The sequence below is a fragment of the Salvia hispanica genome, chromosome 2 (genome assembly GCF_023119035.1).
Source record: "Salvia hispanica cultivar TCC Black 2014 chromosome 2, UniMelb_Shisp_WGS_1.0, whole genome shotgun sequence".
Lineage (NCBI taxonomy): Eukaryota > Viridiplantae > Streptophyta > Magnoliopsida > Lamiales > Lamiaceae > Salvia > Salvia hispanica.
Window position 1 is genome coordinate 39,055,711 of NC_062966.1, and position 23,423 is coordinate 39,079,133.

The following is a 23,423-nucleotide window of genomic DNA, read 5'->3' on the forward strand; positions in this document are numbered from 1 at the left end:
TTGCTCAAAGCCCAGAAATTGAAAGATAAAAAAGATAAGTAAAAATTACCCAATTAGATCAAATAAAAAATAGCTATTCATGCAGTTGATATTTTAATTTAATTTCTTATTCGTTATACAAATTATTATTTTGCTGTTATTTATTTTTATATACTGTGCCGTAACTTACTGAATTCGCGACCCAATTCCACAAGAAATTCAAAAAACTTATCAAATCTCGATCGGTTATTTTGTGTGTGTTTTTTTTTTCTAAAAAAATTATTGGAAATTAAAATCTCAAAGCCATAATCTTTTTCGATCTAGAAAATGAAAGTAAGAGGTAGAGATACTGAGAATATATTAATTCTCATTACTGATGTTCTGCGATAGCATGTTGAAATGGTAAATGTGAAGAAACATGATGCATCAATGTGTATACCCAAACTTATAGTCCCTCCACCTCTTAAAAACCGGGACTTCATAAACAACACGAATTTTGCAAAATTAGCAAAAGTATGAGAGAGAAAAGGGAGAAAAAGTGATTTGAATATTTTTAGTGAAGAATGTGACTCACTTTATAACAGGGAAAAGTTGCTACTACAATATAAAAAATATAAACCATAAAATTGATTAAAATAGAACAATGTGACAGTAATGTATTACTATTTGCAACTTTTCTACAATTTTCTTATTCATCGGTGTCAAATGATTTGAGCCCCAAAAGTAATGTTTGCACTAATAAACCAATGACCGAGCAGTCACCAACTTTATGGCGACTGAGTCATATCTTAAATTATTCAGTCATTGCATGAGATAAATAATTTTAAAAATCAACCTTTTTCCCTAACAAACACAACGTTTTCAATTTTCACCTAACAATACATTTTTTTCACCAGTTGCCAAATATGAATGATTGAATTCCACAACCAATTCAAAAAAAAACCCTTCACCCCATATTGCTTGAATCATTTTTTTTGACGTGAGATTTAAGAAAATTCATTTAGCGGGTTACCTAAATAGAATCTGCTCAAGTAACTTGGGACGAAGGGAGTATACTTTTTCACAGCTTGCATAAATCAAACAACCAACATCATTGAAGATAATTTAAAATGAGAATAAAGACATTTTCATCAAAATTTGGCAAATTTACAACATTTCTAATGTATGATATGAATCAAGAAAACCAGTAATAAAGCAGGTTTTGAAAGATGCATGCTGCCTCCAAGATCCAGATTTATAACTGCAACCTCTCTTTCTGGAGATGATTTGATGCAATAACAGACATATAATGCTGAAAACAAACTTCGGCAGATACGGTATGATATAAGTTTAAAACGCGTAAAAAATAATCCGTACAGACATATCATCGTTGGTTTTTCAAAGTCTCAAACGCGAATTCCGCCTAGTTTTTACCTATGTAATGCACCTTATGCAGAGTCCTAGTAGAACACCGTCCATGGCTTAGGCATGTTTCTGGATCTTGCCGTTCTTGATCACCAGCAGCAACCGCACCTGGAGAAAATCAAGAGAAAGCGCGACCAATCAACAACACAGCAATCGCGAAAAATTGTATTACGACATGAAAAGCAGAAAAAGCACTAACATGTAGCCTTATTTACATAAAGTCAGCATTAACTAGCTAAGCAGCCTCAGTTGATGCCGCCCAGCATAGCCGGGACGTCATCAAAGGACCAGAAATCCATTGCGCTTCCACCATCTTGAGCTGCGTCGCCATTAAGGAAAGCTTCGAGTGAGACGTCCCAGTTGCTCTCGGGATATGGTGTCTGAAAGAGCTTCATCTGGGAGTCGAATGCTGATAGATCATCAGAGACAGTGTTCTTCTCATCACTGGGAACGGGATTGGTTTTGGCTTTCTTCGCTTGGCCAGCATCCTCCACAAAGTCAGCTTGTTCACCCTCGAGCACTGTCGACAGCATAGACGAAATCTCTGAAGTTTTTATGCAGTTGTCACCCCAACCGAAGTCTGAGCAATCGATAGAGTTGCTTTCCTGATCAGAGCTGAAGCAAACATTTGATCCATCAGTAGGAGTAAGTGGTTTTAGATTGCTCCCGTCAGCTGTTTGGTAGGTCTCAGGATAGCAGAACTGCTTCATCTGTGGTTTCTCTTCAACGACACCAAATGAATCGAAGTAATCATCATTTAGCATGTTCATGAAATTCAGACTCTCATTCTCATTGGGCTGAACTGCCTCCGGGATTCCCTTAGGAACCTCTTGATGCGAGTTCGCCTTAACAGTACATCTCGAGGCAGCAGGCGGAGCGTCTTCAGGGAAATTCACCTTAGCTTTGTTGCCCCTGATTCTCCGAGCCTCAACATCATAGGCTCGAGCAGCTTCCTCCGCAGTGTTGAATGTACCAAGCCACACGCGAACCCCTTTCCTCGGGTCACGGATCTCAGCCGCCCATTTTCCCCAAGGGCGCTGTCTGATCCCTCTATACTGATTCTTCCTCTTTCGTTTCGAGGATTTCTCAGCCTCCTCCTCAGATTCAACAGCGTCCGTAGGTGTCATACCTTCATAAAAAGCAACAAGAAAAAAAGGAATATGATCAATACTCGCTGTTGACAAATTAGATCCATTATCCAAAAGGTTACAACAAAAATTAAAAGAAAACATATGATTAGTCCAATAAAAAGAGCACATACTTGTTATTTTAGATATTATCTAGGCCAAATTGTATATTTTCTCTCTCTTAGATACAAGTTGGGGGAGAATAAAATTATTCCAAAATTTCCAGCTATTCCTGAGCAATTAATCATTCTAAAAGAACCTCGCTGTAATTTGTCAAACATTAATTCAAACTACACAAATAATCATCACACAAAAGCTAAATTATAAAATATCGGCTTCACAAAAAAGGAATTCGATCAATAATCGCTAGTGACACCGATTCAATAATTAAAACTTATGATTCGATCAGGCCTTCATACATTCATTCATCTAATTCAATCAGAATCATCAAAACAAAAACTAAAACAAACATCAGTCAAAACCACGCAAATACTACCAAAAACACATCATAACTAGAAAGTTCAGCTACCTACCACTGAGCATTTACCACAAATAAATGAAAATAACAAAAAAAAAAAAAAAAATTCACAACTCCATTCCAGAAATAGCATGCTGACCAACCTAACAACAACAAACATCACCACAAGAAGAAGAAAACTCACCCTCACCTTTCACACCAGAGCTCTTCGGAGCTGAGAAACCGAACGTCTTCTTCGCGCCAATCTCGTCCTCGCCGTCGGAGCGATCCTTGAATTCCTGAAAATCCGCCTCGAAATCATCCTCCAAGTCGACGATCGGCGCAGATCTCGCATGCCTAAAGCGATTGCTCTTCTTCCTGCTCAGACCAGCCACGGCGCTTCCCCAGAGCAAATCCGCCGTCAGCCTCGCCGACGACCGGCTCGCCGGCGCCACGAGATCCGATATGATCGCTCCGCCACACATTGCGAGGGTGCAGTTGTTCCTCGATTCGTCGATTGAATTCTTCCTCGGTTTCGTGAATTGGAAAAATTGGCTTTGATTTTGGTTTTTGGGGGAAATGAAGGTAGAGAGAGAGAGAGAATGGCAGTGGGGTTTAATTTTTTATATGCAGAGGTGCGCAAAAAGAGGCAGGTGAGAAATCGTGAGGAACGAGGTGGTGTCGTTTAGCGATTTGACGATTTTGCCCCTGCCGGAGGGGGAGTAATTATTGTGGGGGGTGTCGTTTTGACGGAAATACCCCTGGGTTGGAGGATTATCTGCTTTAATTAAGCTTAGTTGCGTGTGATTAGTTCGCTAATAATGCATGACAGCGTGAAGTCCAAGTGATGTATGTAGATTTTATTGAAATCGAAAAATTATTAAAATTTTGTTATTTTATGATTTTCTGTATTTTTAATTTATTGATATCGTGTTTAATACTCTCTCATTCCACGAAAAATAGAACTATTCGATTTTTATCCCTCGTTTTGAAAAAATGATAGTAATAAATAATTAAAGTGGATAGAAAGAAAAGTAAGAGAGAATAATAAAAAGAAGTCTCTTGTCTATTATTTTCTCTTACTTTTCCTTCTCTCCACTTTAATTATTTATTACTGTCTCCGTCCCAGTTTAAGAGTCATATTTTGCCATTTAAGTCCGTCCCAGTTTAAGAGTCACATTTAGAATCTCTATATTTGAATATAAAATTTATCCCTATTATTAATCAAATTTACACTCAAATATCATTATTTACATAAAATAAAACAAAACAAAATTCTAAACATACAAAAAGTCAAAAGAGTCCCACTTTCCACTACCTGACTTCAATTATTACACACTCCAATAACCACTACCTCATTTTAATTATTACATACTCCAACAATTTTTTAAAACTCATATTATAACTAAAATCTTACTCTTAAACTGGAACGGAGAGAATATCATTTTTACAAAACAAAGATTAAAAACGGAATAACCCTATTTTTTTTTTTTATGTTGAATATGCATTGCATCATCCACGATATTCTAGTAGTAACTATTCTATCTGTAACACTATTCATGTCAAAATAATTTATTTAATACAATAGTAGTAGTATAAATAAATGCCAGTCATATCTGACCATGTGGTATAGATTATTTAAGGGCTGTAGTAATTTTCCATGAAAATTAAAAGGAAATCGGCTTTTATGATTATTTATCTAATTTAAATGTGTTATACTTATTATTTAATTTTTCTTATTGCAATTGTCTCACATTTGGAAATGGAAAATTCAATTGATGTGATTAATTCTGGATATTTTTCACAGTGTTTAGAGGGCAATCACGTCTTTGTAAGATTAAGATAGATTCTACCTATAAATTTTTTTAATTCAAATTGAAAATTATTTGGTGTAGAATATAGACCGGAGCTGTCATTCATTGAAAGGAATATCTAAATCTAACTTTCAATCTTATAGAATATTTATCAGGTAAAGAAAAAATTACCATTTGATTCTTATAAAAGAGATTTTGGAATAGCAAAACCCATTTTACTTCTTGAATTTCATCAAGTGACTAAAATTGAATAAAAAATTTACTATATATACACGCATACAAATAGATTAATATTGGGAAAGTGATGTCGTGGCAATGATAAAAATTGGTGACAATGATTTTTTGTTCTTGTTGATTAATTTAATTTTATATGCTTATTTTATGTTCTCTTTTCTGGTATGACGTTTTAAAAAATAAATATTTTCTTGTATATTTTGAATAAATTAATCTCACATCCGGTTTAATATTTGTTAATTATAATTACGTTTTTTATATCAATTAAATTGAAAGTATCTCAGAACATTTATAATTAACTAATTGAGACAATAGAGAATTTAACATAAATTACAAAATAAAGTGAAGATTCCTAGATTTCACATTTATTGCCTAACCGATTCAATAGATTCGAATACATCAATTATTAGTCGATGTGATTTTTTCTTATCTTTTCTAGAAAGTACTGGAAAACAACCTAACTTTAATTGACTAGTTAGATTAAATTGATAAATCACTTTTAACCACAAATTTTATTTCTTAATCAACCTTTTTACCCCTCGTTCATTATGTGGCAGTTGCACGTGGAAGGATTTGGTTGAGTAGACTATAATAATAAATTAATCGTGTTGATAATTTGTGTCAAAATATCTCGTGGACTTAGTGGCTAAATAATAATTTCATGATTTATGACGCACTTTTTTTAAAAATGAAAATCAATCCCTTATAATAAAATTACAAAAAATGATATACGTACATATAAAATAAAAACATTTAGGAGTGCGTTAAAATGACAACATCTTATAAAATAACATCATACCATCATTCCTACCCAATCATTTATACACGTGGACGAATAGTCAGCTGGCATGTGACAATCATAAAAAATGCTTAAGGATAAATTTTCTTGACTAGCAATATTTAATACGCTAGACAACAATGTTTTCTCGACCAGCAATATCCAATACGCTAGACAGCAATAGCATTTATACTATTGCAGTGTAATGTTTATAATATTCCTGGATACGTGGTGTCACAGTGTCACTTTAAGAGGGGTTGTCATTTTAACACGAACCTATAATGAGATTTTGTATTCGCATGATTATAAATATGATTTTAGTGTTAAAATTGGATTAGACTGTCAACTGCCCCCACTTAAAAGCTCCAAAGGCCAAATGTTGCTTGATCGTTACCGATATGGCTGTAATACTCATAGAGGGTACTAAACCATTTAATTAGTGATTTTTTATATCACCACTAAGCATATAATAATGGTAATTTTCTAGATAACATTCATATTAATGTGTGCCAAATATATAGGATAAAATATACAAGATGATGAATAATATTGGTTTCTTGTAGATATGTGTCCTGCTTTTAGTTCAAGTTGGCTAATCAATAATTGTTTTGTCCTTCAATTGTACAACTGGTTGGATAAGTGCATCAATAAAAAATATTATACCCACCATTCTTCACCGGGAAGAAAGCACAAAAAACTACTCATAAATAAAACAAAAAAGAGGTCCACTATCTCCCACACACAATTATCAGTTATAAATAAAATAAAATAAAACAATTTCAAGTTTATATAGTATATGTCGACTTATAAACTCTAATGTCACTAGTTCCATTTTAGTAGTAGTTTTTTTTTTGTACTCAACATGTTTCCTATTTGATTGAGTCTTCCAGTATGAGACTCGGGGAAGTCGAGTCAAGCTATTATTACTGTGGAGCATATAGAGTTTATATTTTACTGACTTTTTCTTCACAAAATTAAATATTTTAAAAATATCATTGGTCAAATGTGAGACATCTATTAGAGACGGAAAATGAGTATTAATTTGGACGAAAATAAAAATAAAATATACACCATATTATTTGAAGTGATATTGAATGATTAGAAAATGTTATTACCATGAAACACATGGCAAGTCAGTTTAGCTAAGAAATAGGTGGTTAATCTTTGATCAAATAGAGCGGTAGCAATTATTCGGCAGTGATAAATGTAAACTCTATATATTGTATAAACTTCAAACTCTACAGCACAGTTAAAACAATTTAAAATATCAAGATTTTGATGTTAATACAGCGTCCACAGTTGACACTGTGTTGACATTTTTTGTTGCAATTGTTTTGTCATCTATTGACATTTTCTCACGGTCCAACTCATAGTTTAGAGTTTGTAAAATATTTAGATATTGCATATCGTAAAAAAACACAAGTAGTACAAAATGAACTTTTACTTGTCAATCTAGGGCCTCAAGTTTGCCATCTTGGATCAGTTTTTGACCACAATGGACGCCGAGACAAATGAAGAAGATGCATAATGCGCAGTAAAATCCACGGTCTTCATGTTGATCCTCACCACAAACGTTGCAACGGCGTTTCGTAGTGAGAATTTGATATGTCAGCGCGTGGCAGTGAGCTCCGGCGGCCGTATATCTTTGGCCAAACTTGATTTTTCTCCACCGGCCAGTCGTAGTCAACAAGCACCCCGGGTGAAAGGACACGTCGCAGCTGCGGCAGCGATACATCCAGCTCCTGGGATTCATTATCGTTTCGCAGCCATCGCAGTAGAATTCACCAGGACGGTTTAGAGTTGCGTCGTGCATTAGAAGCAGCGGGTGGCGCTTGTCCCATCGACAGCTGGCAGATGAGGTGGGCAGCCCCGCGCATCTGAGGTGCACGACGAAATCGCAGGCGCTGCACGCATAGCTGCTTCTGATTCCGCATATGAAGTGTTCACAGTCAGCGTCGCACTCGGTTGGAGTGGGACCTCGTCTGTCGAGATCCTGTAGCGATAGGAGGTTGAGGGGGTGTGGAGGGTGAGCGGCGTGATATATGGTTTCCGGCATTGAAGCGCACTTTATATCTACTCTGAATCTACTACATTTTGCGCAAGTATAGTATAAACCATTAGTATAAATGAAGCAGACGCTGCAAAATGTCTCCTTCCATGGTGTATGTTTGTCGCCGGATCGAAGGACAAGGTTGTGATCATGTCTGTGGAGGAGAGGGAGAGAGGGGAGCTGAGTTGGCAAGCGGAAGCACGCCAAGTGGAGATAGTATTTGCATGATCTGATGCTACATCTCATGTATTTACTACCTGAAAATGAAGAAGAAGACGAAGATGATGTTTGTTTCAGACGTATCGGAGTAATGCACCCATCACATATTAACTCTGATTTTCTACAAGAGTAGTCTTCCTCATCATCATCGTCATCACCATTTTCTTCTTCTTGAAATGATGATGATGATGATGAGGATACTAATCTGAGTTTGTGATGGTGGAACTTATAATCAACATCATCTTGATGATCAAGGATGAGTGAATTTGTTGTATGTGTATCAACTCCTTGTCTCCTTAGAAAAGCTCCAATTAGGTCCTCTCCCACAACCCCATCACTTATTGGAAACTGCATAATCCCTTGCTCTCTACATTCAATGCAAAAAAAAAAAACACAAATTTCAACATGTGGAGTACTATAAAGCAACAATTTGTTTTGATGATGTAACATAAAAATATACTCCATCCGTCCCTGAAAATTTGTCACCTATTTCCTTTTTCTGCCGTCCCTAAAAATTTGTCATTTTTCACTTTTACCATTTTTGGTAGTGGACCCCATATTCAACTGACTCACTCCTACTCACATTTTATTATAAAACAAATATATAAAAGTAGGACCCACGTGCCACCAACTTTTTCAACTCACTTTTTATTACATTTCTTAAAATCCGTGTCTGGTCAAATGGTGACAAATTATGGGGGACAGAGGGAGTACAATACCTCATGGTGGGGATATATTTGGTGAAGGCGCAGGTGAGATGGACAGCATAGCTGCAAAGCTCACAATGATATATCCAATGTTTGGATGTTAAAAATTTTCTGCACACCTCACAGCGGTAGTTATACTTGAGATATTGAGGAGGGACATGGAAAGAGAGAGAGAGGGAGTGATGGTGGTCTTCCCTTCGAACGGTACGAGGCAAGGAAGCACACCTCTCATGGATCCAATACTGACAATCAACATCAAGGCATGTGTAGGATGAACATGAGCTCCCTATGGTTCCGCAAGCATCGCACTTGAATGCACAGCTCCTCCTCAACAGCTTCAGTTCATGGCTGGGGTGACTCGGATGATGTATGATGCTGCGCTCCTCATCTTCGGCTGCACACATCATGTCGCTTCCCCGTGCGCACCTGATATGCGCCTTAAACGTGCATTCTGTGCTCGTACATCTGTACAGGATGCGTCGTAAATCGTCCTGGCAGATAGAGCAGCGCGTTTCCCGATCCCGAGGGGAAGAGAATTGTTGAGTGAGTGTGTGTTGAGGGTGCATTGCGTGCCTGATCTTCCTCGGCGCCTCTGCGCAGTCTTCATGTAGTATCACATCATCCAAGCATTCCTGGCTACATCTATAGCCTTTTTCTCCTCTTCTAAATGTCCCAGTACAACCATCACAGTTATAATATCTACCAATCACCACCAGAGAAAGTGGATGCTCGTTGTGCCAATGATTAAGCATCTTTCTCTCCTCCTCCTCCTCCTCCTCTTCTAGCTCATTTTCTACTTTTCCACTCATCTTGTGTGTGTGTGTTTTCTTTGTTACTTCTTGTGTTTTTATATCAAAACTTATATAGACTATTTCTTACTCCCTCCGTCCCACATAATTTTACCCACTTTGATCCGGCACGGGTTTTAAGAAATTTAATGGAAAGTGAGTTGAAAAAGTTGGTGGGACGTGGGTCCTACTCTTAAAGTATTAGTTTTATAATAAAATGTAAGTAGGAATGAGTTAGTGGAATATGAGGTCCACTACCAAAAATGATAAAAGTGAAGTGTGTAAAATTATGTGCGACGGCCCAAAATGGAATACTGGATAAAATTACGTGGGCCGGAGAAAATACTATCTTTTCAATACTGAATTGCACAAAACTTCTAATCTCAGCAAAGTATATATCAAAGTAGCAACTCTTCTTTTCCTTTTTCTTTTTCTTTTTCTTTTTCTTTTGTCTTTTGCTTTTCCAATATAATTATATTTTTCTAACGTCTAATATAACCTCATATGATTACTATTTCTCTTTTGTCTTTTGCTTTCCCTTTGTCGTCTCTTTATCTTTTGCTTTTGGCTTTGAATTCAGCTCTAAAATTTTTAGCGTTACTTACTGCTATCATTGCGCATTTATATACAAATTGTGTTGGATTAACCATCATTGCTCATATTAATAACTTTTAGTGTGGTATATATGATGAAGATTAATACGGCCTGAGTCTGAAAAAATATACATACACAGTAGTATTTATTTGGATTGATGTTCAATCACTAACCAATTCATGTAGTATCTTTTTTTTAAAAAAACTGAAAAAGTGTCCTCTCTATTAGGAGTATGTAAAAATCTTTCCATGTAACACACAAAACAACACACATCTCCTAAAATCCCGTGTCATCACAGAAGTGTGAGATCTGCCTCGGGACGGAGTAAGTATTTCCAAAAATCAGAGAACCAACAGTTGAAACAAATGAAAAAGTTGCATAACGCACAGTAAAATCCAGGCCTCTCATGCTTATCCTCACCACACGTGTTGCATTTGCGTTTTGTAGTGAGAAGTTGATAGGTGAGTGTGTGGTGGTGAGCTCCGGCGATCACATATTTTTGACCAATCTTGATGTTTCTATACTCGCCGCATGTAGTTTTGAGGCAGTCCGGGTGGAAGGATACATCGCAGCTGCGGCAGTGATACATCCAACTCCTGGGATTCATTTGCTGCTCGCATTGATCGCAGTAGAAATCACCAGGGCGGTTACGAGTGGCATCGTGCGTCAGATGGAGCTGGTGGTGCTTGTCCCATCTACGACTGGTGGCTGATTCCGGCAGCCCTGCGCATTTGAGGTGCACCGTGAAATCACAGCTTCTGCATTTGTATGGTGCTCTGTTAAGAACCGGACTTGAATCACACCCAGCATCGCATTTGAAGTAAGCTAAGCTACGAGCATCGTCTCTGGAGAGAAGGTCGAGGAGATGGTTCGGGTGATGAGCTGCGTGATATATGGTGTCCGGCATTGAAGCGCACTTTATATCTACTCTGAAGCCATCACATTTTGTACAAACATAATACAGACCATTCGTATATTCATGACAGACGTTGCATCGTTGCCGAATCCATGGTATACGATTGTCACCGGATTGAAGTTGGAGGCTGTGATCATGTCTGTGGAGGAGAGGAAGAAAGGAGATCTGAGTTGGCAAGCGGAAGCACGCCAAGTGAAGATAGTATTTGCATGAGCTGATGCTACATCTCATGTAGTAGTAATCTTTACTACTACTCGAAGAAGTCAGAAATATCGGAGTAATGCACCCATCACATATTAACTCCTATTTTCTACTAGAGTAGTCTTCCTCATCATCATCGTCATCACCATTTTCTTCTTTTTCTTCTTGAAATGATGATGATGATGAGGAGGAGACTAATCTGAGTTTGTGATGGTGGAACTCATAATCAACATCATCTTGATTAGGGATGGGTGGTTGTGTATATGCTTCAACTCCTTGTCTCCTTACAAAAGCTCCAATTAGATCCTCACTCACATCGTTTATTGCAATTGGAAACTCCAAAATCCAACCATTCTTTCCTCTGCAACCAACAAATATGAAGCATAAATTTATTAACAGCTAAGGCTAAGTAATTTTATTCATTAATGTGACATTCGTTTACGAAAATATTGCTGGATTCACACAATCTGCGTTATGTTATGATGAAGTAAATTCAATACTACCCTGACCCACAATCTGGGCACGAGTTTTAAAAAATGTAAAGAATAGTGAATTGAATAAGTTAGTGGACTATGTGACCCACTTATATATATATATAGATGTATTCGTAGTTTTATAATAAAATGTTAGTGGAATAAGCTGGTTGAATGTGAGGCCTACTTAGTAAAAATGAAATGTGACTCTTATTGTACGAACCTATATGATAAAATGTGGAGTAAGTCTTATTGTAGGACGGAGGCAGTATGTACGTACCTAGTGTAGTGGGGCAATTTCTTGAAGGCACACTTGAGATGGACAACATATCTGCAAAGCTCGCAATGATATATCCAGTACGTGGGCATAAAATATTTGCTACATACATCACACTTATAGTTAAATCTGATATACTCGAGAGGGACACAAAAAGAGAGGGAGAGATTGTGATCGTGGTCTTCCCTTTCGATGGTTTTGAGGCAAGGAAGCACATCTCTCATGGATCCAGTATTGACAAGCATCTGCGGTGCATGTGTAGGAACTCTCTTTGCTTGTGGTTCCGCAAGCATTGCACTTGAAGGAACAATCCCTTCTCAACAACTTCAGTTCATGTTTGGGGTGACTCGGATGGCTTATCTTCATTCTTCTGTCATCCTCATCCTCATAATCATAAGAGGCTGCATCCTTCACCGCGCATCCATAGTGCAACACAAACTTACATCCTTCGCTCGTACATCTGTACAACATTCCATTTGTATAAATTCGATAAGTTCTGCAGATTGAACAAGTCATGTAAACTTTGGTCCATTCTTGACTGAGCGTGTGTTGTGGGTGCAGTGCGTGTCTCATCTTTCGCGGAAGTTCCGCACATTCTTCATGTAACAAGCCTGAGTTCCAACATTTCCTGCTGCATTCATACACTTGGTCTCCACTACTAATAGGCCTGTGACAACCTCTACATGCACCTCTTCTACAACTTTCCACCAAAGTAAGCGGATGCTCGTGGCTACCATGCTCAACCATCTTTCTCTTTATCCCCTCCTTCTCCTCCTTTTCTTTGACGATTGCCTCCAGCTGGTGGCTCGGGTTGCTCGTATCATTCTCCCTCATCATTATGTCTTCTTCTTGTTCTGTAGAAATACATGTAAATAGTGTTGTTACCTTCTAGCTATCAAACATTCCCAACAAGAAAATAGCTCACGAACAAGGATGTACATCAATGCACCCTTTCTAGCATGTTATGTTCCTCCGTCCACGGAAAATAGCTCATGAACACAGATTTTAATTTTAAATTGGTAAAGTAAAAGAGAAATATAAAGAAAATGCTAAACTTTCTTATTGTCGTACACATTAATAAACTTCTAATTGAAATTCTCAACTTATAGAACAAGAAAATCGAATAATGAGTAAACAATTTTATAGAGGTTCGATTCAAGCTTATTTTGGGCCTAATGACTATATAAAATCTTTAATCTGAATACGGTATACAAAAAAAGAGTGTGAAATAAGAAACTTATGGTCGAATGAAGTTTGAGATTGATTTAAACTATCCTACTTATTATACAATAATCTGTTAAAAATTAACTTTAATTTAAAATTGTACCCTTTAATTTGTATTCTCTCAGAAAAAAAGCACACAACATGACTTACCATTATCAATGTCATGTCATTAACTAACATAACAACAATACAACATAGTCATTTCTTAATTTTCTCATAAAACACACTACATACTAGTAACTTTTATTTAATCCCATGTAGCAAGTGTGCATTGGATGGATGAAGTATTATTTACATAATTTTCCGACACTTACCATTTATAATCAAAACTAAAATTACTTATAACTAAGATTAGAATATGTTTTAATAAACTACTCCCTCCGTCCCGCTTTAGGAGTCCCGGTTGGGATAAATTAATAAAAAATGTCTACAAAGTGTTAAAAGTGAGTCCCAACATCCACTACAACTAATAAAAAAGTGTTAAAAGTGGGTCCCAACATCCACTATAACATTTATTTATTGGACACTAATTAAAAGTGGGTCCCAACATCCACTACAATATTTATTTATTACATAATCTAACACTTTTTTCTTAAAACATGTGCCCGACTCAACCGGGACTCCTAAAGCGGGACGGAGGGAGTATATAGTTTGGGGAAATTGAAAAAAAAATACCTTCCGGTAACCGGACCGAAGGTGAACCCGAGATAGGTGTATGCGCACTAGTGAAGACGTACAAGTTCGGAATGGCCGTCCCTGTAGAGACTCTATACTTAGTCACAACAAAACGCTCAAAAACTTAGAAGAAATGGTTCTCAAAAAGAAAACTCTAATGTAGAGAGCGTTTTTAGTGTATGAGTATGTGGAGAAGAGGGTGGTATTTATAAGGTTGTAGGGGAATATCTTGCTAGGGGCTAGTAAAACAATCCATTCACATTTAGCTAAGGGTAACATGGTCTTTTGGAATGGGACATTATTTTCCCGCGAGTCTTTTCGGGATTTCCTACTCGACAAAATTTATGTGCGGAACATAAAATTTGTCAAGTAAAGTGGGACGAATGAAGTAATTTTAAAAAAGGTATAAACTTGAGAAAGAAATATTCTTCATAGATGTGTTTGATTTCTGATTATTTGTTGGAATGTATGACGTTTTCACTCTTCATTGGAACAACCACACTTCCTATATGAGGAAAGAATATAATGTTGAACAAGCACAACTTCATTTACTCAAAGAATCTCATTTCTTCTTTATCTTTCCCTTTTGCTTTTTCTCAAGTAGATGTAAGAGTGAAATTTTGAGCAATTGCATTTGAAAAAAAACAAGCTACAATCTTAATTAAATCAATTTTAAGTTCAAACATTTTTTGATATCAAAGAATGAATTTGAAATTAAACTTCAATTCCAAACACATACCCCTCTCTCAAACCCTGAATATTTTACTCTCACTATATTTGCATTGCCTATTGATTTGTGAATTTTTTATCAAAATTTTCATTCTTGTATCCCATTTAACATTCTATCATGCTATGACTCAAACAACATCGTTTTAATAATATTCCCTTAACCACTTAGGCATGAAATTTATTAGGCATTCATAAATAAATCATACAAAACTTCCAATATAAGAAAGTCCTCTGCAGTGGAGGATTAAGTACAACATTCCCGAGAAAGGAATGTAAAACAATCACCACTTGTTCAATCAAATTAAGAATCTCCTTTTTTAATTTCTCTTTTCTTTGTCTGTCTTTGTCTTTTGCTTTTCTCACAGTTTGTGACAAGTACAACATTGCATAGGATTCAGCTCATAGGTTTTTTGCCATCTTACTTCTAGGAAAAGTATGAGAATTGGATAAGCAATCATTGCTCATATTTTATAATAGTATTAAATTAGGTTATAGTATTTGTTTGATTTAATATTCAATGATTACCAAGAAACACATAACTAATTAAGAAAGATGGCCTTAATCTTAAAGCATATGGAGAAGTAAAAATTTGAGCAATTGTAATTTAAAAAAGAAGCAAGCTACAACCTTCACTAAATTTAAAACACACACAAACAAATAAGGTAACACAAAAACATAAGTCCACAAGACTAAAAAAAGGTAAACGTACATTGAACTGTTTTTTTCAATCCACGGCCTCAATGTTGCCATCTTTGATCATTTTTCTACCGCAGGGCTCGAAACAAATGAAGAAGTTGCATAATGCACAGTAAAATCCTTGGCTTCCATGCATATCGTAACGGCAAATGTCGCAGCTGTATTTTGTGGTGAGAAGTTGATAGGTGAGACGGTGTGGATGGATTTCTGCATTCACATCATATTCCTTCCCCAACTTCATGTTTCTAAGCCATCCGGATGTAGTTACAAAGCAATCTGGATGGAAGGATAGATCGCAGTCGCGGCAGTGATACATCCAACTCTTTGGATTCATTGAATCTTCACATTGATTGCAGTAGAATTCACCGGGATGGTTTAGAGTGGCGTCGTGCGTCAGAAGCAGTGGGTGGTGCTTGTCCCATCTACGGCTGGTGGTTGATGCCGGAAGCACCGCACATCCAAAGTGCACGCTGAAATCACAGCTGTTGCATTCGTAGCTGTTACCAAATTTTATTAAGCCTCCACAGGCATCACAATTGATGAAACCATGTCTCCTACTCGTATCTTGTGCAGAACGAAGGCCGAGGAGATGATTCGGGTGAGCTGCGTGATATATGGTGTCCGGCATTGAAGCGCACTTTATATCTACTTTGAAGTAATCACATTTTGTACAACCATAAAACAGACCATTCATATATTTATAGCAGACTCTGCAACATTTCCACTCCCATGGTTTATTGTCACCGGATCGAAGGACAAGGCTGCTGTGACCATTCTCATGTTTGTGGAGGAGAGGAAGAGAGGAGATCTGAGTTGGCAATTGGAAGCACGCCAAGTGAAGATAGTATTTGCATGAGCTGATGCTACATCTCATGTAGTAGCAATCTTTACTACCTGAAGAAGAAGACGAAGAAGATGATGGTGCTTGTATCGGAGTAATGCACCCATCACATATTAACTCTGATTTTCTACAAGAGTAGTCTTCCTCCTCATCATCATCATCACTATTTTCTTCTTCCAAAACTTCTTCTTGAAATGATGATGATGATGAGGAGACTAATCTGAGTTTGTGATGGTGGAACTCATAATCAACATCATCTTGATGAGGGATGACTGCATGTGTATCAACTCCTTGTCTCCTTAGAAAAGCTCCAATTAGGTCCTCTCCAACAGCCACATCATTTATTGGAAACACCATAATTTCTTTCTCTCTACATTAAAAAAACACACATTTCAACAATATAATATAATTAGATTTACATAATGAAGAAAGACATAGTTATACCTAGTGGTGTGTGGTGATTTGGTGAAGGCGCAGGTGAGATGGACAGCATAGCTGCAAAGCTCACAATGATATATCCAATATTTGGATATTAATCTTTTACTGCACACTTCACAACGGTAGTTGTATTTGAGATATTGAAGCGGCACATGGAAAGAGAGAGAGAGGGAATGATTGTGTTCTTCCCTTTGGATATTCTGAGGCAAGGAAGCACATTTCTCATGGATCCAATACTGACACGCCGGTGCAGTGCATGTGTAGGAACTCCCTTTGGCATGTGTTGTGCCACAAGCATCGCACTTGAATGCACAACTTCTCCTGAACAGCTTCAATTCATGGTTGGGGTGACTCGGATGATGTATGATGCTGCGCTCGCCATCTTCAGCTCCATACATCATGTCGCTTCCCTGCGCGCACCTGACATGCGCCTTAAACGTGCATTCTGCGCTCGTACATCTGTAGGAGATGCGTTCTAAATAGCCTTGGCAGATACAACAACGGCCTTGCCATCTCTCAGGGGTATATTGTTGAGCCAGTGTGTGTTGAGGTTGCATTGCATGTCTGATCTTCCTCGGCGCCTCTGCACAGTCTTCATTTAGTTGGACATCATACCCACATGCCTGGCTACATTCATAACATTTCTCTCCTCTTCTAAAAGGCGTTTGACAACCAGAACAGTCGTCTTCTCCACGAGCTTCCACCAAAGTAAGTGGATGCTCGTGGTTCCAATGATCAACCATCTCTCTCTCCTCCTTCTCTTCTATCTCATTTTCTACTTTCTCACTCATTCTTATATGTGTGTGTGTATTTTCTTTTTACTTCTTGTGTTTGTATATCAAAACTTATATAGACTATTTTTACTATCTTTTCAATATGGAATTGCACAAAACTTCTAATCTCCGCAAAGTATATATCAAAGTAGCAAAACTCTTCTTTTTATTTTTCTTCTCTCTCTTTTGTCTTTTGCTTTTCCTATGTAATTGTATTTTTCCAACGTCTAATTTAACTTCGTATGATTACTGTGCACTAGGATGCCCCCTTATTTAGAGTCACGACGTACATCCAATCTGGTGCTGCCATGTGGCACAAAACATTCAATATTTTAAACACAAAAATGCAATATAGTTGTATATGCATTTCCACATATATAAATGCAATCCGTCTATATATAAAATGCAAACTAAACAGTCAATATTTAAAATGTAAAACTCAACAATAAAAAATGCAATCTGCATATAACAAAAATGCAATCTGCCGAAATTTAACAAAAATGCAATCTGCTGAAATTCATTTATAGCTTCTACAAATATATATTGCATTTTAGTGTTTACAATATTGCATTTTTTTTGCCACATAGCAACACCAGATTAGATATACGTTATAACTTAAAATTAATTGTTATACTAGTACATCCCATACTAATATACTTTACTTTGTATCCTCAAACACTCACTATAAGAAAACTACTCTAATTCTACTTAAATAATTGTATGGCCTTTAGACCACTACAATTCGCCTGGTAAAAATCATTACTTTTTATATAATTGAGACAGTTTCTTTTTAATACTAGAAAAAGACACAAAGAATTGTTGGGTTAACATGAACCTCATGTTTTAAACATGTGAATAAGTTGGAAAGAATAAGTAACTGACATCATTACAATATAAGGTGGTTACAACATCTCTTACAATAGGCTTTGGGAGGTGGGCTTTTGACAGAACAATATGAGTAAGTTTCATGCATTTCGTGATTCCTCCACAATTTTAGTATTCACAAATTAATTGATGAAGTGCTTCAGCGAATGAAGTATTATTTTTATTATTCAGAAAAAAACCACTATAGCTCACAACTTATTACTCTAGGACAACATCAAATTCAATATACTTTACTTTTTTTACTTTCATATATTTTCATTAACCACTTTAAGGCATGAAATCACTCAGCTCACATAAATTGGAATAGAAGAATCATACAAAACTTTCAATATGAGAATAGAATGTAAAACAATCAGAACTTAATTCAATCGACAAAAATCTCCTTTTCTTTTTTTATTTTATTTCTGCGTCTTTGTCTTTTGCTTTTCCCTTTGTCGTTTGTCTTTATCTTTTGCTTTTGGCTTTGAATTCAGCTCTAAGATTTTTTTTTCTCTACTTTGTCTTTGTCGCTGTCTTTTGTTTTTTACACATTTTAAGACAATTACAAGAATTTATTGGATTCTGCTAAAAAAAGTGTGAGAGTTGGATAAACCATAATTGATCACATTTTACATTAAATTGGTTTATAATAATGAAGGAAATTAAATAATCATATTAGTAACTTGCACTCCAGTGTTACACTAGTAGTTTGGGTTATATTAATGAAGGAAATTAACGTATAAGTGTTACACTATTAGTTTAATTAGAGTTAATAGATTTCTTAGGCCTTAGCTATCATATAGAGGCTGTTGAGGACAAAATAATTAAACTAACCAATGAAATACCGTTTGGTGCTTATCGAAAAATTGAGGTAAAATAAACTACAATATTTCAGTATTAGATCAATGGAGTGCGTTTAAATGACAATACCTCTTAAAGTAATACCATACCACTATTCCTAGCCAATTATTTGTACACGTGGACGAATAATCAGCTGCCATGTGACAATCATAAAAAATACGCATGGATAAATTTTCTCGGCCAACAATATACAATATGCTAGACAACAATTTTTCTCGGCCAATATCCTAGCGTTTATACTATTGCTGTGTAGCGTGTATAATATTGCTGCATACGTGGTGTCACAGTCTCACTTTAAGAGTTGTTGTTATTTTATCACAAACCTTAGATCAATAGTTATCGTATGAAGTTAAATTAGACGAGTTAAAAAATTAACTTAAATTGGAAAAGCAAAAGACCAAAGAGAAAAAAAAGAGAAAAAAAAGCAAAAGTAAAAGAAATAAAGGAAAACAGAAGAGTTTTTACTTTGATTTAATTTTATGATTGATTTTTTTCTTTTAATTTGTTTCTTGTTATATACATCCATCAATTTGGAGTTTAAACGGTAGTTTAAATTAATGCACTTTCCGAATTTTAATCAAATACGGAGTAATTTTCAAATATTAATATTCCATTAGTCCATAAAAATTAATCTTATTGGTGTTTAAACGGTACATTTGCTACAGGTTTACATACAAGAATGTTTCTTCTTTTCTTCACGTATAATCCATTATTTTTATTACTATAATTTTTTGTTTTTATATTTCAATTATTCATTTATATTTTTAGTATTTATTTTATAAATTTTAGTTTATCCTTTATTATGTTTTTATTTTTATTTTTCTACTAACAGTGGATCTATTCCCGAGAAAAGAATGTAAAACGATCCCTACTTAATTCAATCAAATAATCTTCTTTTTTAATTTCTTTTCTTTAATTTGTTTTGTCTTTGTCTTTTGCTTTTTTCACAGTTATGACAAGTATACAACATTGCATTGGATTTAGCTCATAGATTTTTTGCCATCTTACTTCAAGGAAAAGTCTGAGAATTGGATAAGCAATCATTGCTCATATTTTATAATATTAAATTGGGTTATACTAGACTACTAGCATTAGTTTAGTAAAACAAAGTATATTAATAACTTCTAGGGTGATATATTATGGTGAACAATAATACGTCCCGATTCTGAAAAAATAAATATTTGTTTTGAATTGATGTTCAATGACACATAATCACAGGTTAAGTAACTGTAGTTTAAAAAAGAAGCAAGCTACAACTTTCATTAAATTTAAAACACACTCAAACAAATAAGGTAAGACAAAAACACAAGTCCACAATTGAGCATTTTCTTCAATCCACGGCCTCAATGTTGCCATCTTCGATCATTTTTTTACCGCAGTCGTAGAGACAAATGAAGAAGATGCATGATGCACAGTAAAATCCAAGAGAATCATGCCTATCCCCACCACAAACGTCGCAGCGGCGTTTTGTAGTGAGAAGTTGAAAGGTGAGAGGGTGTGGATGAGTTTCTGCATTCACATGACATTCCTGTCCCAGTTTGATATTTCTATGACAGCCGGATGTAGTTGGAAGGCATCTTGGATGATCGCAGCTGCGGCAGTGATACATCCAATGCTTGGGATGCATTTCTTGCTCGCATTGATTGCAGTAAAAATCACCGGGACGGTTTAGAGTGGCGTTGTGAGTCAAGAGCAGCGGGTGGTGCTTGTCCCATCTACGGCTAGTGGTTGATGCCGGCAGCACTGCGCATCTAAAGTGCACGCCGAAATCACAGCTGCTGCATTCGTAGCTGTTACCAACATTTATAAAGCCTCCACAGGCATCACAATTGAAGAAACCATGTCTCATATTTGTATCTTGTGCAGAACGAAGGTCGAGGAGATGATTCGGGTGAGCTGCGTGATATATGGTGTCCGGCATTGAAGCGCACTTTATATCTACTTTGAATTTATCGCATTCTGTACAGCCATAAAACAAACCATTCGTATGTTGATGGCAGACCCTGCAGTATGACGACTTCCATGGTTTAAGTTTGTCACCGGATTGAAGGACAAGGCTGTGATCATTCTCATTCTCATTTGTGTGGAGGAGAGGAAGAGAGGAGAGCTGAGTTGACAAGCGGAAGCACGACAAGTGAAGATAGTATTTGCATGAGCTGATGCTACATCTCATGTAGCAGTATCAATCTTTACTACCTGAAGAAGAAGAAGAAGACGAAGGCGAAGAAGAAGATGATGGTGCTTGTTTCACATGTATCGGAGTAATGCACCCATCACATATTAACTCCGATTTTCTACAAGAGTAGTCTTCCTCATCATCATCATCGTCTTCTTCTTCATTTTCTTCATGAAATGATGATGACGACGATGAGACTAATCTGAGTTTGTGATTGTGGAACTCATAATCAACATCTTCTTGATGATCAAGGATGAGTGAATGTGTATGCGTATCTCCTCCTTGTCTCCGTACAAAGGCTCCAATTAGGTCCTCTCCGACATCACTAACTGGAACCTCCACAATCCCTTTTTCTCTTCTCAAAGCAACAAAAACACCCATTTCAATTTTAAGGATCAGTTGTAAAAACCATGAACTTTGACATGGGAATAATTTGGGTGAATGAATAAACAAGGACCACACTATCTTCGAATTCATCGAGGACAACACTATCTTCGAATTCTATCATATTTTTCAACACACTTGGCAAATGAATAAACTATGTCATAAATTGAAACATGTGTGCACCAAAGCAACAACATATTACAAATAAGAAATAAGTATGTTCTTTTATGTCATGAGAAAAATGTAAAAATTACTACATGCCATTAGGAGTCCCGTTGACTTTTCTGCACTCATTTTGCAAAAATAATAGTAATAAATAGTTAAAGTGGAGAAATGATAAAGTAAATGAGAGAATAATGTAGAGAAGATTATTCCCTCTCTTATTAGACCATTTCTTCATTTTAACTATTTATTATCATTTTTATAAAATAAGTGTAGAAAAGTCAACGGGACTCCTAATGGCGGACAAAGAGAGTAATATATATATATCCCTCCGTCCTACTATAAAAGTCCTATATTGCCATTTTTGCCCGTCACACAATAAGAATGTTATTTCACTTTTACCATAAACAGTAAATAGGTCTCACATTTTTCACTAACTTATTTCACTTAGATTTTGTTATAAAACTATATATGAGTGGGATCAACATTATACTAACTTATTGAATCTACTTTTCTTTACAATTCATCTTTTTTTTACATTTCTTAAAGCCATGTCCACACCAAATAGGACTTTTATTGTGGGACGAAGGGAGTGGTTTTCAAAGCTGCGGGTGGACAAGAATTTGACCAAAATTCACATTTTCTTTCATCAAATATAAACCAACTTAGATAGTACTCCCTCCGTTCCATAGTAATATTGTCATTTTGCCATTTTGGTACGTTCCATAGTAATAGAATCATTTCTATTTTTTTAGTAAAATCCAACACATTTTTCCACACCTACTTTACTCTCTCTTACTTTTTTCTCTCTTCATCTCTCTACCTTTTTCAATTTCCACTTTATTCTCCCTTTACTTTAACTCACCTAACACAATTTTTCTTAATCTCCGTGCCGAAAAGAAACGCCTCCGTTACTGTGGAACAGAGGGAGTACATATTTGATATGGAATAATTGATGAGACAAGAAGTAATATTGATTATACCTAGTGGTGTGTGGCGATTTGGTGAAGGCGCAGGTGAGATGGAAAGCATAGCTGCAAATCTCACAATGATAAATCCAATGTTTGGATATTAAAAATTTTCTGCACACTTCACAACGGTATTTATACTTGAGATATTGAAGCGGGACACGGAAAGAGAGAGAGAGGGAATGATGGTGGTCTTCCCTTTGAATGGTGCGAGGCAAGGAAGCGCATCTCTGATGGATCCAATATTGACATGCAGGTGTGGTGCATGCATAGGAACTCCCCTTGGCGCCTGTGGTGCCGCAAGCATCGCACTTGAATGAACAACTTCTCTTCAGGAACATGAGTTGATGCTTGGAGTGACTCGGATGACGTATGATGCTGCTGCTACTCTGCTCCTCCTCCTCCTCATCTTTTGCAGGATACATCATGTCGCTGCCCTGCGCGCACCTGATATGCATCTGGAACGCACATTCTGCGGTCGTACATCTGTAGGAGATGAAATCAACAGAAGATCGGCAGATTGAACACTGCCCTCGATTCAACCTCATGTTGATTTGTTGAGTGAGTGTGTGTTGAGGGTGCGTTGCGTGGCTGATCTTCCTTCGCGCATCTGC

The 23,423-nt window shown here is 36.4% G+C and overlaps 5 protein-coding genes across 6 annotated transcripts; all 5 read right to left on the reverse strand.

The window, feature by feature from the left end:
• Positions 1–1,271: 1,271 nt before the first annotated feature.
• LOC125205647 (ethylene-responsive transcription factor RAP2-2-like) lies at positions 1,272–3,579 on the reverse strand. 2 transcript variants are annotated; one of them, XM_048104706.1, is made up of 3 exons: positions 3,173–3,579; positions 1,583–2,512; positions 1,272–1,491 (listed from the first exon to the last, which is right to left on the reverse strand). In XM_048104706.1, the coding sequence occupies exons 1-2, from the start codon at positions 3,450–3,452 to the stop codon at positions 1,629–1,631; spliced, it is 1,164 nt and encodes a 387-aa protein (XP_047960663.1). In that variant the 5' UTR covers positions 3,453–3,579; the 3' UTR covers positions 1,272–1,491; positions 1,583–1,628. The 2 variants fall into 2 exon arrangements, with proteins under 2 accessions (XP_047960663.1, XP_047960664.1); XM_048104707.1 differs by having other exon boundaries at positions 3,179–3,578.
• A 3,613-nt stretch (positions 3,580–7,192) lies between these two features.
• LOC125207008 lies at positions 7,193–11,374 on the reverse strand. Its single transcript, XM_048106217.1, has 4 exons — positions 10,448–11,374; positions 9,886–9,916; positions 8,782–9,596; positions 7,193–8,429 (listed from the first exon to the last, which is right to left on the reverse strand). The coding sequence occupies exons 1-4, from the start codon at positions 11,296–11,298 to the stop codon at positions 7,241–7,243; spliced, it is 2,886 nt and encodes a 961-aa protein (XP_047962174.1). The 5' UTR covers positions 11,299–11,374; the 3' UTR covers positions 7,193–7,240.
• Positions 11,371–12,412, reverse strand: LOC125203906. Its single transcript, XM_048102417.1, has 2 exons — positions 12,022–12,412; positions 11,371–11,629 (listed from the first exon to the last, which is right to left on the reverse strand). Exons 1-2 carry the CDS (start codon positions 12,309–12,311, stop codon positions 11,371–11,373), a joined length of 549 nt encoding a protein of 182 aa, XP_047958374.1. The 5' UTR covers positions 12,312–12,412.
• A 2,810-nt stretch (positions 12,413–15,222) lies between these two features.
• LOC125208080 lies at positions 15,223–17,417 on the reverse strand. Its single transcript, XM_048107634.1, has 2 exons — positions 16,628–17,417; positions 15,223–16,553 (listed from the first exon to the last, which is right to left on the reverse strand). The coding sequence occupies exons 1-2, from the start codon at positions 17,410–17,412 to the stop codon at positions 15,371–15,373; spliced, it is 1,968 nt and encodes a 655-aa protein (XP_047963591.1). The 5' UTR covers positions 17,413–17,417; the 3' UTR covers positions 15,223–15,370.
• A 2,950-nt stretch (positions 17,418–20,367) lies between these two features.
• On the reverse strand, positions 20,368–22,957 carry LOC125203390 (zinc finger protein 607-like). The gene is made up of 2 exons (XM_048101723.1): positions 22,825–22,957; positions 20,368–21,650 (listed from the first exon to the last, which is right to left on the reverse strand). Exon 2 carries the CDS (start codon positions 21,290–21,292, stop codon positions 20,450–20,452), a length of 843 nt encoding a protein of 280 aa, XP_047957680.1. The 5' UTR covers positions 21,293–21,650; positions 22,825–22,957; the 3' UTR covers positions 20,368–20,449.
• Positions 22,958–23,423: the final 466 nt, after the last annotated feature.

Coding starts and splice junctions, on each gene's coding strand:
- LOC125203390 (XM_048101723.1), bottom strand. CDS start 21,292: ATGAGATGTAGCATCAGCTCATGCAAATACTATCTTCACTTGTCGTGC.
- LOC125205647 (XM_048104706.1), bottom strand. CDS start 3,452: ATGTGTGGCGGAGCGATCATATCGGATCTCGTGGCGCCGGCGAGCCGG. Junction 2,513..3,172: donor CTCTGGTGTGAAAGGTGAGG/GTGAGTTTTCTT, acceptor CTTTTTATGAAG/GTATGACACCTACGGACGCT.
- LOC125203906 (XM_048102417.1), bottom strand. CDS start 12,311: ATGCTTGCGGAACCACAAGCAAAGAGAGTTCCTACACATGCACCGCAG. Junction 11,630..12,021: donor AAATTGCCCCACTACACTAG/GTACGTACATAC, acceptor TGTTGGTTGCAG/AGGAAAGAATGGTTGGATTT.
- LOC125208080 (XM_048107634.1), bottom strand. CDS start 17,412: ATGAGTGAGAAAGTAGAAAATGAGATAGAAGAGAAGGAGGAGAGAGAG. Junction 16,554..16,627: donor AAATCACCACACACCACTAG/GTATAACTATGT, acceptor TTTTTAATGTAG/AGAGAAAGAAATTATGGTGT.
- LOC125207008 (XM_048106217.1), bottom strand. CDS start 11,298: ATGAGATGTAGCATCAGCTCATGCAAATACTATCTTCACTTGGCGTGC. Junction 9,917..10,447: donor GAGGCAGATCTCACACTTCT/GTGATGACACGG, acceptor TGTGCAATTCAG/TATTGAAAAGATAGTATTTT. Junction 8,430..8,781: donor AAATATATCCCCACCATGAG/GTATTGTACTCC, acceptor CATTGAATGTAG/AGAGCAAGGGATTATGCAGT.